Raw genomic sequence first — 18,209 nt, 5'->3', positions numbered from 1 at the left:
TGGTGGGGAACATGTGGATAACTCAGATTCTGGGCTTTACTCTTGGATTATGAGTCATTAGGCAGGGCCATCTAGAATCTCCTTCTTAGGGAACTCTAGCTGACATTTGGGAAACTCTGAGGTCCTGGGTGGGTCCCAAATAAAGAAACTAATGCCTGGGACAATGAAGTGCCATCTAATGCCATACGGCTAGTTGAGAGGGAGAGATTAGACTCCAATTTCATTGCTCTTTCCATTACCCTAACTGCCATCCATTAGTGTTTTGCTGGTAGAGAATCTCTGTGGGTCTGAGGGTATCAGGGGGTTGAATGGAGGACACTTGGCTAAGAAGGGAGAGCGATTTAGAACACATGTGAAACTCTATTTGCACCAAGTTTTAAATTGAACTTCCCATTTTCCAACTTCAGCTTCCAGAATGCAACCTTAATCTAGTTCATTTGCATAAGCTTTAAAATAAGCCTTTAGAACAAATGTAAATGGATCTTCAAAGAACAATATTATGATGGGTTCAGTGTAAATGACTCAAAAACATATGGACAGCATTTCTTGAGGATTTCCCAGAGAGTCTTGCTGTCTATCTGTATGCAGGGGAGGTTTATTATCAAAGCAAAACCAGGGGGTTGGAGGAGAGCAATATTCATGGGAAGATAACATATCCTAACCTCTCAGTGGTTCTGATTTATTTTCATGCCTCAGTGAGTTGGCTTGATAATTTGGACTGGCCAACATGAAATAGAACTCAAGTCTTCTTTATGGGGCTGAACTTAGGTTACAAGGAGCCGCTCACACCCCAGGGCTCAGGACACTAGAACATAGATGTCAGAAATGGAAGTCAACCAAGAGATTTTTCCATAAGACTCTTTTCATCATAGGGATGAGGAAACTGAGGTTCAGAGAGGGCAAATAACTTTCAAGGTCACTCAGCCAGTATGTCTAACTGGTATGTCTAACTTCAAATCTTACTTTCTTTCTAATATATTACCCAGCTACTAAGAAATCAGTAGGCAGTGGTTCTTAGAACCAGGCAGGCAAGCACAGCTTTAGGGATAGGTTGGCAGCTACAGTTTTATTGATCAGCAGCTTTGGCACATCACTGACATGCTGGTTGCTGGGCAACGTGGCTCCTTTCTGAAGAGGCAAGAAGAAGATCCCAAAGATGATGGATTTGCATTAAGCAAAACCCAATAACAAAGCACTTTCAGGTCAAAGACATGGTTTTCTGTGGTTTTGAGTTTCTAGGTCAGCTGCCCAGAGGCTGTCCCCTGCTCAGCTTATCTGAGATGAGGCCATCAGTAAAGACCTCCTTGGAGAGAACACTCGGGAAAACCAATTTAAGATCCCCTTAGCCAGTGCAGATGGAGATATGGGCTTGTTTTATGCCCAATGTTAGTACTGTATCTTATCTTGCAGCTAGGCTAAAAATCAGGAGTAAGCTAAAAAACCCCAGCCAGCAAGATGACTTGGGGATGGGAGGTGGGTGCTGCTAACCTTGGATGAGTCTTTTGACTACTGTGGGCCTCAGTTTATCCCTTCATAGAATGGTGGCGTTACACTAGTTTTAGAACATTAGTCTATAACATCAGGTTCCAGCTGGCTGTAAAAGAATCACCTTGGACGATTATTAACTTAGAGACTTTTAGGCCCTAATTTCAGCAATTCTGATTTAGAAGCTTTGGCATAGTACCCAATAATAATTCCATTCATTCATTCAGAAGTATTTGCTGCACATCTAGGGGATGTTTTGGACTCTGGATGGGGTGCTGGGAATATAATTGTAAATGCACCCTGCATGCAAAGAGCAATGTGGAGCAACTGGGGTGCGTACTTGTTTAAAAAAGAATGCTTGCCTTAGGAATGGTAGTGTAATGTTACATGCATGGAATGTGGCCAAAACTGGATTTGAATTCTTTACTTGGCCACTTCCTAGCTGTGTGACCTTATGCATGTGACTCACCTAACTTCTTTAATCTCATGCTTTGTATGGAGCTTCATTATGGTGCCTCCTTCATAAGATGATTGTGATGATCACACAAGATAATCTGGCTGAGTTCCATAGCACTGTCCCCTGGAGTACAGCTAAGTCTCTTCAATGGCAGATATACACACAGACAGGTGGGGGATCTTAGAGGGTGGGTGTTTTGCATGTGACAGTGTGTGATGATGCACAAGCATGTACTTGTGAGCAGCATACACAGTGATGGGAGGGCCTACTTCAGCACGTCCACTGGCTTCACTCATGGAAGAGGTGACATCAGATTGGGATCTTGGCAATGGGTAGCATTTTGATAAAATGATAGAAATGGAGAAAGGCAGAAGTGTTCCAGAAAGTGGGGTATAAGCCAAAGGACAGAGGACCCAGGAAGGCAGCAGTGTATTTGGGGATGCAGTAAATTAACAGGTCATTGTGGAGATGAATCTGGACAGCTGGCCTTTAGGAGAAGGACCTTGAATGCCAGGCTAAGGAGCCTGGACTTTATCTTTAGTCAAGGGACATGATTGACTTCAGTTTCTCTTTTGAAACATGCAAGCTGACTTTGGGGGGAAGGCAAAACTGTTGGCAAGAGTCTGTTGAATAAATGACTAAGATGTTGAACAGAAGATCAGTCTTTCTAGAAAGTTCTGGGGGTGGTGTACAGACCAAAGAGGATGGAAGGTGGCTGGAGGCAGGGGGATCAGGGCTGTTGGAGTATCCCAGGTGTGAGTTATAGGTGGCTAGACTAGAGAGGAGTCCAGGAGGTGTGAGGGGAGGGCAGATGCAGGACCTGTTTCCATGGAAGCCAAGACAAGCCTTGGTGACTGATCAGAGGGAGAGAGATGGAAAGAAGAGGCCGAGACCCTGGTTTTCAAAGTGCGTATCTGGAAGAATATTAGAGCCCATGGGGCCAATCAGTGGAGTTAAGGGAAAGGACTCAGAGCCTTTCCAGCCTTCCTGTCTAGTCTAGGCTCCCTGCTCTATGTCCTGTGATATTGCCTGGCAGACAGCAAGTCCCTGAAGAGCGTTAGCTATGTGTATCACAGCAGTCCTCACTTATCCACTGGGACACTTGGAATGTGCTCCAAGGCCCCTGGTAGATGCTTAAACCCACGGCTACTACTGAACCTCATAATACTGTGTTTTCCTCTATGAATACATACCGAAGATAAAGTATGATTTATAAATTAGGAAACTAAGATATTAACAATGATAGCTAAGAATAAAATAGGACAATTATAACAACATACTGTAACCAAAGTCATTTTATGAATTGTTTATTTCTCGAGTTTTCCATGTTATATTTTTCAGACCACAATTGACTGTGGGTGATTAAAACTTTGGAAAGTAGATCCATAGATAAAAGGGAATGGCTATATTATTATTTATAACGCTCATGACAATGTCAGTAACAGTTTGAGTGCCACTTTCCCTGCTAAAGTGTAGACTTTGCGAGGCAGGGGCTTTGTCTGCCGGGTTCCTGATATCTAAAATTGTATCTGCCACAGAGTAGACGCTAAGCAGAGGTTGAAAGAATGACTGGGGACTGAGGGAGTAGTTCACCTGGTTTGAGGCACTTACTTCAGCTTGGAGGAGATGGGGAAGTCTTGGCAGAAGTGTCCATTGTGTAGCTGTGCATTCTGGGTGAGTGGTGCAGTTCTAAAGGAGAGACCTTGGTCCCCAGTTGGACCCTCTTTCATTCCAGGCATTCACCGTACCTCTGCTCCTTCCATTGAGAGGATTACATAGAATTTCCCTCCAAATCAGCCTCCACTCTCCAGGTCCCATGTTCTGGTTTCTCCACCAGCGACTCTTGACTTTGAACAGTGGTAATATTCCTCTGATGCAGAACAGCCTCCTTTGCCTAAAGAAATTTGCAGACTTCCAAAGGAAGTTTTGCAGTATACCTTATAGCAGCTCAAAAGGGAAAAAATGAAGGCTAAACAATTTCCTGGGACATTGAAAACAGCATCTTATTCACATTTTAACATCTGAGAAAAAAGACAAAAAAAAAAATGGAATTTGGCAATGTGGCCCGTGAGCTGAAACTAATGAAGAAAGATCAAGAAGGTGGGGGGAAAAGATGAAAGAAAAAGTAAAAATGAACAAAGAAGATGAAACTGGAAAGAATGAACCCTGATAACTGGCTGCATTACTGTGAACACTTGGTCTGACCATTTCCAGTGGCTTGTTGTTTCCCCCACAAATTCCCAAACACCTACATGAAAACAAGCTGAAGGGGGACAAAATCAGAGGTGAAGGAAGTAAGAAAAAAATGTATCCAGGTAGTTGCAGGTGGTCTAACCACTGAGCATCCCTCCAGCTACTGGTTTGGCTGTGGTTTGTCCCCCAAGGACATGTGTTGGAGGCTTGGTCCCCAGTGTGGTGGTTTTAAGAGGTGGTGGTATATTTAAAAGGCGTAAAGTGGAAAGATCCAGTGGAAAGTCCTTAGGTTGCTGACAGTACTGCCCTGGGAAGGGATTAAGCAGTTTCTGTGAGACCCCTGAGTTAGTTCTTGAGAGAGGGTTGTTATAAAAGAGCTAGCCTGGTTCATCCCTACAACTCTGGCTTCCTGTCTCTCCATGTGATCACTCCCTCTTGTATGTGCTCCTACCATGACATCCACCATGATGGGATATAGCCAAGAGGGGCCCTCAGAAAAGCCAGAACCATGTTGTTTGGACTTTAGTCTCCAGAACTGTGAGCTAAATAAACCTCTTGTCTTCATAAAACATTTATTCTCAAGTATTTTATTATAATAACAATAAATGGACTAATAACAGACAATTCCATTCCTTGGAAATCTAAAGCCAGAGCTCGTCCTCCAGTGATTCTTTGGATTCCTCTGATCACCTCACTGCTCAGTACCCTCTGGGTTTCCATAACTTTACAACACATCCTCTGAGGCAAGGGCTGTTTGGACTTGCAAGGAGAGAATCATTGGAAAATTCTAGAGGCCAGGCTTGCTGTTGGTTATGTCTTTGTACAAGTCCCAGCCTTACTCCTGAAGGGGACAGTACCAATGGTCACTGCAGTGAGCCAGAGCTCTGTTTGGCCTCCATGTAGTAACTGATGTTGGAGGTCACCCTACCATTCCTGAGGATTTTTCCCCCTTTCTTCTCCTCCATATCACTATTTTCTTTTGCTTTTCCTTCTGCTATTCTATCCACTCTTTGTTAGGTTTCTTCGCAGATTTATTTTCTTCTACCCACCCCTTTCATGTTGATGATCACTGAAACTGGGTCCACAGAACTCTTTTTAATGTTGGCTACATTCCCTATTCTACTTCACTTATTAAACAAAATTTAAAAAAGAACCTTATATGTTCCAGACGTGGTATTGGGCATTTGGGATATGAACACAAATGATGGGTTCTTGCCCTTAATCAGCCTGTGGTTTAGTAATGGAGCAGGTGCATAAAACAAATAGATACAGCACCATGTGGTATGGGTTACACAATGTGTTCTGGAAGTGCAGAGGAAAATGGGACTAACTCTGCCTGGTGCTTCAAGATCCACTTTACACAGAATGTGGCAGTAAGCCCAGACTCCCAAATTCACATCCCTAGCCATGACCTGCTCCTGTCTTCTGGGTTCCACATTTGACTTTCAAATGGCATACATCTCCACTGGCATGTTTTTCAGATACACCAAACTGAAGATTTTCAAAACCAAACCCCTTCCCATGTCACCCCAAACTTCTTCCATTAACACCATCAGCTACCTGGTTGCCCAAGCTGAAAATCCCAGAATGATCTCAGACCCCTCTCTCCCTCCCTCACCTTACCACATCCTGATGATCACATCTGTACACAAGTTCTACCTCCTTGCATACCACCACGATTCTGTACAAGTCAAGGCTCTCGATATCATTAATCTAGAGTATCATGAGTATTACCATCACTTCCCAACTCATCTGTCTCCAACCCCAGAGAGCTTGCCAATCCCTTGGAGAGTTTGTTACAAGCATTCATTCTTCATCCCCTTTCCTAGAGATTCTGGCTGAGGTCTGGTGGCCCCAAGGTTGGTGGTTTGTGTACCAAGTGGTGATGAAGGAGCACCTCCCTGATTTAATCCACCTGCTGTCACTAGTTCTCGCTGCCTCCATTCTACATTCTGAAAACAGACTTGTTCAGGTCATTTCATGGCAATGATTCTGGACTCCTTTGCGTAGGCATTGAAAACCTTTTGTAAAATAACTGAGTTCTTTGAGCTGTGTAACTAACTCTTTTTCCTTCTCCATCAAATGAGCAAGTTGGCTTCACTGGCCTCCGAGACAGATTTTGGGTCTGGTGTATTGGATTCTAATTCTTAAATCTCCCGCTTTCCCTAGTTGCCTTCATTTGTAGCATAGAGCTTAGTGCCTGGCTTCATCCCAGGCCGGAAAGCTTCACATCCATGCTCTGCCCAGATGAGCTCTGACCCTCAGCAAGTTACACATGATTATACTTGAGAGGGCTGTTTTATGAGGATTAAATAAAACAAAGGTCAAATACAGAAAGTCAGTGTTATCATCTCAGGCTCTTGGTGATTAACCTGGACCATTTGCCATTCCCGAATTAAGCCACACAGTCTCACGGCCACATTGATTGCCTTTTTCTAAACAGCAGACTCCTCTTCATCCTTCGAGGGCCTTTTCCTATGTTACCTTCCTGCACAGCAGTGCCCTCTGCAGTTCCTGCTGTGTTCACAGAGAAGGATTTGCATCTCCTTCCCTCATGGTATTAAGGACCTGTTATGATTGGGAATGTATATCCTTTGAGCTCTTTGGGACTAGAGACTGTTTTATGTATTTGGGAATTTATTTTGGAATCTCTAAACCTACCCAAGTGCCTGGCACAGAGTAAGCACTTAGTAAAAATTTAGCGAATGGAGGAAAGGAGTGGGGCAAGGCCTATGTACAGACAGTCATAAAAGAAGCCCTTGTCCCTTCCTCTGCTTTGCAGAGCTGACCTTTACAGATGGGACGCTCAGTGGCTCTTGCCCCTTATTGACTCACATCTTCAGAATAGCTTTACTCTCTTTTCCTATCACTTAGCCTGGATGTGGCCTCCTCCAGTGGCTTTCTATTCTATTCTTCCTCAGTCTCCATCTGAACCAAGCCCAGTGGCTCCTAAAGAGGTCTGTCCCATTAGTAATGATCTCCCACAGATGGTTTTATTGGGTCCATGAGTCTGGAGTGATTGACCTTTAAGGTGAAAATAGCTCAACCCTGAAAAACTGATTTTTTTTTGTTTAAACCCCATTCCAGTTCCAGGAACTCTAAAGGGGCTGGGGGCCCTCTCATCCCGCCTCTATGCTTTCTGGGCTTCTGGGGGAGCAGACAAGCTTACTGTTTCCGCAGCAGAAGACAGTGTTCGCCCCAGGAAGCTGTGAAAGCAATAAAAGAACTAAATGTTTTCTAGGTCACCGCCTGATCAAGTCCCCACTTAAACAATAATCTTGCCATTGCATCTGCAAAACCCCAGACTCAGGACCCAAAAGGTTATTTCATCAATCATTCTTGAGCTTGCCTACGGCGAGAATTATTCCCAGCAGGCATTTCAGGCCATCTCTAAACAGGCTCTGTGGAGGAGAGGCCTCGGCTCCACTCAAGTACTTAGGCAGGAACCATTAATATTGTTGAAGGGGGAGGGCAGGGCAGGAAGGGCGCTGGAGTGTGTATTGTAGGGGGGAAGGAGGCTGAGGACTCAGGAAGGGGGCCGGGCCCAAGGCCAGGCCCACTCAGCCTTTGGTCTGACAGGGGAAGCTGTGTTGTACGTCAGTAAATGTGGATTAAACCGGGGCGAGCGTGCCATCCAATGTGAGGAATAAGGAATCTCACTGACACACACATCCCTGCGTGGGATGGATCTTTTTGGGAATCTGCAGCCTTCCATCTACTCTGTCCCTGGCTAGTAAGCTGTTGAAATGGGCCTCTTTGATTTACTCAGCATATTTACCAAGCAATTTGCAAGAGCAAGTAATTACTCCTCAGTTCATTGACTCATAGGTGGGAGAACCACTCAGGTCCTCTTATTTGACCTCCATCTAGCCTTCCAGGGCCTCCTTGGACAGTATTCCTATTAGCATTCAATGTCCTCCTGCCCCTGTCTGCAGGTAGCAGTGGAGTCTGGGCCCCTTCCCTGGGAGAGTCTGTCCCTTTGCTCATTGCACGTCTCAGCTCTGAACTTTCCACTCTTGCGCTTTCCACCTCCCTGCTCCAAGCTGAGGACTGTTGCACCTTATCCCCCCTGGCTTTGGAGACACTGATAATTCCCTTCCTTCATTTATATTGTTATTGTAGAGGTATTTATAGGCTGTGATTGTGTTCCCTCTGAGCCGGATCCTTTCCCAACTATATAAATTTGGTTCTCTTGCTCTCACCTGATACGACTTATCTGCTAATCCCTAGAACATTTGTTGGTATTTATGTTTTGCTTGGATTTTCTACACCTCTACTAAATTGCACTGACTAGTACTGCTCAAGTTGCCCTGTTCTTCAGTACCAGGAAACTAAAATCTGTCTCGTGGTTCTTGTCGGTTTTCTCCTGGGGATTTCAGCTTCTGAGAATCAGGAAGATCATGCAAGGGGAGAGGAGGTTAACAGATGGCTCATAATTATATCACAAGAGCATCTCTAAAGGAAATAGGATCATTTTTCAAGTGACTTCCTTACCAAAGTACTCTGTTGAATTCTCTCCCCCCACCCCACGAAAAGCTCCCTTTTTTCTTTAGAGTCAATTATATTTCCAAGAAGGAAAAAAAAAAAAAAAAAAACGTGCCTCCCATGTTTACAAAGAAGCAAATACTAAAGGAAGGGGATGAGAGAGACGGGAATCAATTTTTGTGAAATCACATTTCCATAACTCTGCCTTCAATGTGTTCAGGGGGCTTCTGGAGCTGGGAGGGAGTCCAGAATTATGTTCACCAACTTTTGGGGCCTGAAAAGCCTCTAGAGACCAGAATCTAACCTCATTTTCTACATGAGGAAACCAAGTCAGGGCAGGTAGGGGAACAAGTACCCATTTTGATGTCACAAATCCTGATGTCTGTTTATTTGCTGACTAGCAGCCATTGGTGGTTTTTGATTTAAGATTCTCAACTTTACTGAACCTTAGTTCTGTAAAACGCAGCTTTCACTATCTACCTGAGGGCCTATCATGGGTATTGAAAATAATGAATTAAATAAATAGATACCTGGCATATAGTAGGTACAGAATAAATAATCATTGTAACTAAGACAATGTGGTATCTGTCCAAAGCACTTTGGTAACCCTGGAGCCAGAACTTGGGGCCTCTATTTCCCTTCCATGTGGTAATTCCCCTTCAGTATTTACCCCATTGACTATGTTCCCATTCCTGAAGGCGCCATGAAGATGTTCTCAGTAACAGGCCGTTCGTAGAGGTGTAGAATGGCATGAACGTGTCAGGGTGTGTCAGCAAGGCCTTTCAGGGGCCCAGTTAAAGCTGAAATCAAGAACGCTCCATGGAACTTTTTTATCAGTGAAGTGCCAACCTGTATTGTCAAGCATTCTTCTGGGTGATTTACAAACGTTGTCTAATTTAACATGTCCCTTCCCATATTAGGTAGCAGGTGGATTTTTTTTAATAGATAAGGAATCTGAGACTCAAATATGTCCTGTGCATCATTATGAATGGGCAAATGGCAGAGTGGACATCTGAACCCAGTTTCTTAGAAAATGACAGATGTTCATATTCTCTACTGTCATATGAGTATGCTAATAAAACACAAGGTGGTAATCACTCTGGAGAGGCCTTGGATTTACAGAGCACCTATCTAAGGAGCTAAATACATTTATAGATTTTTATAAATCCAATTAAGTTAATTATCTTAATATGATCTTGTCTAATTTCTCCATATGGATGAGTACACATTTGACTTGGACAGGGAAATCAATTTGGATTATTCAGACTGATTATATTTTATCTTATGTATATGTTATAGAATTTATCCCAAAATTGATAAAACTGGCTCTTTGTGTCCACAGTATAGATGCTTGGACCTGGTAGCACCCTGGGACTCACACTGAATGAACCTTCTTCTGGGTTCACTCCACCCACTCCCCTAAGTTTAGAAGGCCCCAGGAAGCAAACTCTTATTCTGAAAGACCTTCAAGGACAACCTGACTCAGTACACTGTCTCCTTTTCTCACAATTCTTCACAGCCAGAAAAGTTCCTATACATAATCAGAATGTCTACTGCTTTGAGTGAATCACTTCTCCTTCTGTTCCATTCTTGCTGGCAACGGAGAGCAGCTGGGAAGGGTTGTTTTGTTTTTTTTTTTTTTTTTTTTTTTTTTTTTTAAAGAGAGAGTGAGAGAGGAGAGAGAGAGAGAGAGAGAATTTTAATATTTATTTTTTAGTATTTGGCGGACACAACATCTTTGTTTGTATGTGGTGCTGAGGATCGAACCCGGGCCGCACGCATGCCAGGCGAGCGCGCTACCGCCTGAGCCACATTCCCAGCCCCAGCTGGGAAGGTTTTGATAGCTGTTATTAACTTGAAAGCTGTTTTAAAAACACTGCTGCAATTTCCCTTCCACTGGCCAAATGAACTTGATTCTTTTAGCATTTGTCACACAGGGAGACAATCCTCTACACATCCAGCCATTTGTTAAGACAGTCACAATGATTTTGAAATGTGGAATCTTAGGGGCAAGAGTGACCATCACTGAAAAAGCAGCTGTGCTAAGTAATTATTACAAAGTTGGCTGCAAGCAGATTCTTACTACATATCAGTGTGTGTGTATGTGTGTGTGTGTGTGTGTGTGTGTGTGTGTGTGAAAATCAGAAAAGAGTGAGACTAATGGTAGATTCTAGTGTCTATCTGGAAGTGTCCATATGGGAAGAAGAAAGCTAGAGAGTAAACAAATGAAAGGGCAGGTGAAAGAGGATGAATAACAAAAAGGGTAAAGTCCATACTCCTCAGTTTGCATTTATCTGTAAACTAGAATAGAAATCTACCATCACTAGAATGGGGGCTTAGGGTAGGAAAGACCAGACTCCAAATTCCAACCCTGCCATGGTGTGTGACCTTGACCCAGTTATTCTTCTTCCTTGTGTTTCCGTTTCTTCTTTGCAAAACAGGTATGATGAGGATATCTATCACTGGGTTTTGAGGGTGGAATAAGATGCTATGTTTAAAGGTTTTCCAAGCTCATGGGAAGTTCTCAAGACATCACAGGTCTTATTATTCTCTGAAACCAAGCAGTTACCTATGGGTCTAGGCTTTGGAGACCATATTTAGAAGCCCCCTTGCTTTTGGATTTTGTAGATTCCTCTTCCCAAGAACTGAAATGATGGCTATTTTTTTTAAATGCCAGGATTAGTTGCCTAACTAATTTATGAGTTCAAGGGATCCTAGATGCTAACTGGCTGAAGAGTTAATTATGTAGATATGGAATTAATATTGTCATTACTGTGTTAATAATAACGATTGCATAATAGCATTATCCCTACAGCTCAAGAAGACCACAGGGTGTTGTACCTGGAAACTGATGCAGGGATAGAGAATACTTAACTCTCTCAGGTCTGGATACAATTGGCAAGCATATTTTGAATTGCATATCATTGGCATTTAAATATCTATTCTTTTCCTCCCACAAGATTTACGTGGGGAGGAATAGGAATGCAGATTCCATTTCTCCTGACCAAGAAATCTAAATTCATAAGTTTGACTATCTGTATCCCTGAAAGAAAACTCTCCCAAAGTGAAGAGCATAAGAAAGAATAATTGGTTTGCATGTTTCCTAGCAGATTTCAGGGGGAAATGGAGCTGGGATGGGTGGTGCTGGAGGTGGTGAGTGTGGATGGCAACAAGCCCTCCTCATTCTCTAAAACGTGAGTCCTTTGCTGAGAGAAATAGTAGCAGATTGCCACAAATCCAGCTTTTCAGGAGATTCCTGTGATAATATTAACTTATGTTTTAGCAGAAAAGCCTTGGGCTCTTCACGTGGCCAGCGAGTACAAAGATGATAACAGAGGCAAGCCCTCCACAGATGGTCCTGCCTTCCCCAAGTCAACATTAAGGGACATGTGAGTGGACTCAAGGGACAGCATACATTCAATAAACCTGCTCTATACAAAAAGGGAGAAAAAGCAGGCAGAAATTTTCCCCAGGACATAAAGTATTGATAAATGTTTGTTTGCCTACACCAGAGAAGGCCTCTCAAATCAAAGGGACCCAGCTCAGAGCAGTCAGTGCATCTCTAGCTGCCTTGGAGGTGCTTTGTGGTTTTCTCTAGGACTTGTAATCAGTCAGGCTCTGCAGAACCAAGCAGAGGGGCCTTTGGTTATCCCAAGGAGCCTCAACCCTCAATCCTGCACCATAGCAGTGTCCATAGTCCTTTCCCCTAGACTCTTTAAAGAGAGTGGGGGGGAAAAAAAGCAAAAAAGGACATTATTTTAAACTGCATGAAGATTTTTAAATAAAAATAAAATTAACTAAGACAGTTGTGGGGGATGGGAGTCTTCTTCCCAACTCCCCAGATGGCATGTCTGTGCTGATTCATTTACTCAGTGACAACTTGGTTTTCAAATTTCTTGGACAGTGTAGACCTAGTTCAGATTATATTAAGATCTAGAGAGGGGCTACACACTGGGAGCGCCGCTGGATAAAGCAGTATCTTTACCTGGGCACTTGATCTGAGCTTCTGCCTCCCATCCCAGGTCCCCTGTATGGAGCCTGCTGGGTAATTCCATCACCACCTGTCTCCTCATCTATAAAATGGGAATCATCACATCTGTTCCCTCGTGATGCTCCATGCATCTTCATTACAGTCATAGAAAAGATTCAGTAGAAGGGTCCAGAGCTAGTATGAGTCTTCCAACTACAACAATCTTAATAAATATTTATGCTGCCCAATAAAGGAGTGTGTGGCATTGGAAGAGTTTGTATGCAGTCTATTTAAGACAGGGACTGGGAAATGAGGGCAAGAGATTACCTTGTCACTATTTATCATTCCAAGTTAACAATGTTAGATATATGATGGCTGCTAAACAGTTTGGTGGCAGAACATCATAAATGAAGTCTGTTTTCCCTGGAAACTGCATAACCATTTGAATTAATTTAATTTGATATTTCAAATTAAATTAAACTGTAGAATAATCCCCAAGGGAGAGCATATTTCATTTGCAATGTCTTTTGATGGAGTATTCCCTGCCAAAAGTTTTGCTTTGCATCTGGCTACAGATCTAAATTTATTGCATTAGCTTTGAGAAGACTTTTAATAGAAAGCGAGATTAAAAGAAAACTTGATCGAAAATGAAGATATTCAATGCTGAAAACAACATTCCCCAGAACCTACTTCAAAAACTTTATTTTCTCTTTCTGTCTCTGGTCTTCAACTTTCACCATGCAGCTAAGCAGGATGTTTGGTTGGAGAACTTTCTTTTTGACAAAGCCAATTAACATACAGAAAATAGCAGAGAAAAATGGTTCAGATCTACTTGATATAAAGCCTGTACGTTGGATAATATGTTCAACAGATATTGGCGAAGGAGATCAACATCATTCGGCAGGCCAAGAAAGCCCCTGGAATGGAAATAAAAGATTAAAAGATCACATTTAAAGACACCAGGGAGTCTGTGTGCATTTAGTGGGGCCAGCAGCTGTACTATTCTTCCTGAGCTGTCTTGCCCTCAACCTTCTCTCCTCTGAGCACAGTTCCCTGTTAAGGCTTCGGGTCTACAGGTGGGAAGAGAGGCGCTGGTGACGCATCCTACAGTGTCTTAAAATATAGGTCACTCCAAATCACCACTTAGGAAATGACTGGTCTCCTTCCATGGCAAGACATTGAAGAAAACCGCATGGAGCAGCTGCCTGTAAGTTGATACAGTGGGAATAATCTCTTTCCTGGTGAGCAAATACACAGCGGGAGAGGCAGATGTGAAGGGAAGGTGTTTGCTTGAAACAAACAAAACTGGCCCTTTAAGGAGGGTTTGTGCAAGTTTAAATTGGATCCAAACAGATAAGAGTATCTTAATCAAATATTTTAAAAAAGCATTAGGCGGTCGGGATGGAGGTGAGAAGGCGGCCGTGACGCCCGCCCGCGGGAACCCCTGCACCCCAGCAGCCCACAGCGCTCCCTGCCCCCCTCCCCCGCGGCAGAGGGCCTTGCCATCCAGTCACAGCGGCCTGGGGGAGGGGGGGGGACCTGCAATGCCGGCGGGCATGACGAAGCGTGGCTCCCGCTCCACCAGCTCGCTGCCGCCCGAGCCCATGGAGATCGTGCGGAGCAAGGCGTGCTCGCGGCGCGTCCGCCTCAACGTCTGGGGGCTGGCGCACGAGGTGCTCTGGCGCACCCTGGACCGCCTGCCCCGCACTCGGCTGGGCAAGCTCCCGGACTGCAACACACACGACTCGCTGCTGGAGATGTGCGACGACTACAGCCTCGACTACAACGAGTACTTCTTCGACCGCCACCCGGGCGCCTTCACCTCCATCCTCAACTTCTACCGCACGGGGCGGCTGCACATGATGGAGGAGATGTGTGCGCTGAGCTTCAGCCAGGAGCTGGACTACTGGGGCATCGACGAGATCTACCTGGAGTCCTGCTGCCAGGCCCGCTACCACCAGAAGAAGGAGCAGATGAACGAGGAGCTCAAGCGGGAGGCCGAGACGCTGCGCGAGCGCGAGGGCGAGGAGTTCGACAACACGTGCTGCTCCGAGAAGAGGAAGAAGCTCTGGGACCTGCTGGAGAAGCCCAACTCCTCCGTGGCGGCCAAGATCCTGGCCATCATCTCCATCATGTTCATCGTCCTCTCCACCATCGCCCTGTCCCTCAACACGCTGCCCGAGCTGCAGAGCCTCGATGAGTTTGGCCAGAGCACGGACAACCCGCAGCTGGCCCACGTGGAGGCCGTGTGCATCGCCTGGTTCACCATGGAGTACCTGCTCCGGTTCCTGTCCTCACCCAAGAAGTGGAAGTTCTTCAAGGGCCCCCTCAACGCCATCAACCTGCTGGCCATCCTGCCCTACTACATCACCATCTTCCTCACCGAGTCCAACAAGAGCGTGCTGCAGTTCCAGAACATGCGCCACGTGGCCCAGATCTTCCGCATCATGCGCATTCTCCGCTTCCTGAAGCTCGTGCGCCACTCCACCGGCCTCCAGTCCCTGGGCTTCACCCTGCGCCGGAGCTACAACGAGCTGGGCCTGCTCATCCTCTTCCTCGCCATGGGCATCATGATCTTCTCCAGCCTCGTCTTCTTTGCTGAGAAGGATGAGGACGACACCAAGTTCAAAAGCATCCCGGCCTCTTTCTGGTGGGCCACCATCACCATGACAACTGTCGGGTACGGAGACATCTATCCCAAGACTCTCCTGGGGAAGATAGTGGGGTGACTCTGCTGCATCGCGGGGGTCCTGGTGATCGCTCTTCCCATCCCCATCATCGTCAACAACTTCTCCAAGTTCTACAAGGAGCAGAAGAGGCAGGAGAAAGCGATCAAGCGAAGAGAGGCTCTGGAGAGGGCCAAGAGGAATGGCAGCATTGTGTCCATGAACATGAAGGATGCTTTTGCCAGGAGCATTGAGATGATGGACATCGTGATTGAGAAAAATGGAGATAAGAAGGATAAACTCCAAGACAACCACTTGTCTCCCAACAAGTGGAAATGGACAAAGAGGACACTGTCCGAAACCAGCTCCAGTAAGTCCTTTGAAACCAGGGAGCAGGGATCCCCCGAGAAGGCCAGATCATCTTCTAGTCCTCAGCACCTGAATGTCCAGCAGCTGGAAGACATGTACAATAAGATGGCCAAGACCCAGTCCCAACCCATCCTCACTACCAAGGAGTCTGCAACTCAGAGCAAACCAAAGGAAGAACTCGAAATGGAGAGTATCCCCAGCCCCGTAGCCCCTCTGCCCACTCGCACGGAAGGGGTCATTGACATGCGCAGCATGTCGAGCATCGACAGCTTCATCAGCTGTGCCACAGACTTCCCCGAGGCCACCAGGTTCTCCCACAGTCCTCTGGCTTCACTGCCCACCAAGGCTGGGGGCAGCATGGCTCCAGAGGTGGGCTGGCGGGGAGCCCTGGGGGCCAGCGGGGGCCGGCTGGGGGAGGCCAACTCCACCCCTGATGGCAGCCACTCCTCGAGCTTCCTCATCGAGAGCCCCAAGAGCTCCATGAAGACCAACAACCCCCTGAAGCTCCGAGCACTCAAAGTCAACTTCTTGGAGGGGGACCCCAGTCCCCTGCTCCCCGTTCTGGGGATGTACCCCGACCCTCTTAGGAACAGGGGGGGCGCTGCGGCCGCCGTCCCAGGACTGGAGCGCGCCACCCTCCTGGACAAGCCCGTGCTGAGCCCAGAGTCCTCTGTCTACACCACGGCAAGTGCCAGGACGCCCCCCAGGTCGCCCGAGAAACCCTCAGCAATAGCATTCAGCTTCGAAGCCGGCGTCCACCAGTACATCGACGCCGACACGGACGACGAGGGTCAGCTGCTCTACAGCGTGGACTCCAGCCCTCCCAGGAGCCTCCACGGGGGCACCAGTCCCAAGCTCAGCCTGGGCCCCAGAGCGGACAAGAACCACCTCGAGAGCTCCCCGGTGCCTACCTCCCCCAAGTTCCTTCCGCAGAACTGCCTTTACCCTGCGGAGGCGCTGACTGGCATGGGCCCCGGGGCCCAGGAGAAGTGCAAACTCGAGAACCACCTCTCCCCCGACGTCCGGGTGCTGCCCAGGGGAGGAGCCCTGGGGAGCAGCAAGGATCAGAGCATCTGAACTGGCCGCGGAGGCCAGCGTGCAGGTGAGGCCCAGGGAGAGGGGCGGCTGGCTGCCTGCTGCAGAGCTCTCCCGGGTGGACAGAAAGTCTCTGCAAAGCCCCCAGGGACTCCAGAGAAGGTCCCCTAAGACCCGGAGAGCCAGGACAGGCCCGTCAGCATGAAACCGGCCATGCCGGGGGGACAGCGGCTCCCTGTAACAACCCTACTGCCCTCTGAGGGAGATGACAGGCGCTCACAGCCACCACCACCCCATCGTGACCTGACTGAGGCCACCCACTCCCCACTCTTCTCTGGAGGCTGTCCGTCAAGGCCTCCAAGGGCAAGTGTCCATCGCCCGGGCTTCCGCAGGAGGAGAAACTAGAACCAGTGGCTGTTGAAAGAGTGGGTTGGCCGATTTGGTATGGGGTGTGGCGGGCCACCTCCAGGCACACCTGCCCGTCCTGGATCATCGCCTCCTGGATCGTCACCTCCTGGATGGATCGGCTGTTGGAAGGCTACTGAGAAAGCCTGTGTCGCCGGAAAGTCTCTGCGCAGACCTCACTCAAAAGACTTCACAGACTTCAGTGTCCCCTCGAGCCTGAGGTTTTGTGTTGAGATGTCATCAGGGTGAGTGGCACCATTTGTACTCAATTTTAATTGCCCCCAGCAGTCTGGGAAGGGTTCAGAAGGAGGAACTCAGAGCTTTGGCCTAGGGATATAGGAGGAAGATGCTTCTGTGCTCCTAGGGTAGACTGGAAAGATATGCAAGTGTCAAATATGCAAAAGAAATAGCTACTCAAAGAGACCGTGTGCTACCGAAGAACAGCATCAAATCCAATTTCTTTTTTTTTTCTTTTCTTTTCTTTCTTTCTTTTTTTTTTTTTTTTACCTGCAAAAATGCAAGGGAAAGAACGCCCTCATTGAGATGCCTCACCCGGACTCCTGAATGCCTCCTGCTACAGCGGGGAGATCACCTACTATGATAGAAAGTTCTTTTTGTTTCCTGTTATATTCAAGCTAAAAAAAAATGTTAATAAAAAGCACTTTATGTTTTTCAAAAATAGTTCTACCAGGGACAGTGTCCACCTCTTGCACTTTAAACAAGCACTATTTCCGGGGACCACTTGCTGACCCTGTGGTTGGGTTGTGGCCACATGCCCATTCTGGCCACGGTGGGTACCACTGTCGGCCACACCAGAGTCTGGGGCTCCTTCCCTGCCCCTCTGGAGGTTCCTCCCCGCACCCCTAAGGGGGCAGGAGGGGCCAGGGCCTCCCCCAGACTCGAGTACAGGAGACGGGCGCACCTCAGAAGGTCGCAGCAACGATTGGGCACCGGGTGTTCCACTCCGCTCTCTCTGTCCACCAGCCTTGGGTGTGTTTCAGTGTCTGTCCTGAAAGCTCAGCTGTCCCTCCTGCGGCCACCATGCAGATGGTGCAGACACAAGCAATAAGTCTCTGTGCGCATCCTGAGCGCTCTGCTCTGTTTCTTGCTGTTGGTCCTCTTGTCCTAGCTTGATGACCTGGCA

General features: G+C 46.8%; 2 protein-coding genes across 2 annotated transcripts in view; one reads left to right on the top strand and one right to left on the bottom strand.

Moving 5' to 3' along the window:
- LOC308641652 (kin of IRRE-like protein 3) overlaps positions 1-18,209 on the bottom strand; it is a gene marked incomplete at its 3' end in the record, with an annotated part of 378,090 nt that overhangs the window by 225,315 nt on the left and 134,566 nt on the right. The gene's annotated exons all lie outside the window — the stretch shown is intronic.
- Positions 14,135-17,034, top strand: LOC308642815 (potassium voltage-gated channel subfamily B member 1-like; the record flags this gene model as incomplete). The annotated part of the gene is given in 2 exon segments (XM_081282181.1): positions 14,135-15,316; positions 15,320-17,034. Coding segments are annotated over 2 exon segments (2,565 nt in total). The 3' UTR covers positions 16,703-17,034.

The sequence above is a fragment of the Spermophilus citellus genome (assembly GCF_964194105.1).
Source record: "Spermophilus citellus genome assembly, chromosome: 2".
Taxonomy (NCBI): Eukaryota; Metazoa; Chordata; class Mammalia; order Rodentia; family Sciuridae; genus Spermophilus; species Spermophilus citellus.
The sequence above is the reverse complement of the archived record's forward strand: the minus strand, read 5'-3'. Positions and strand labels throughout refer to the sequence as shown.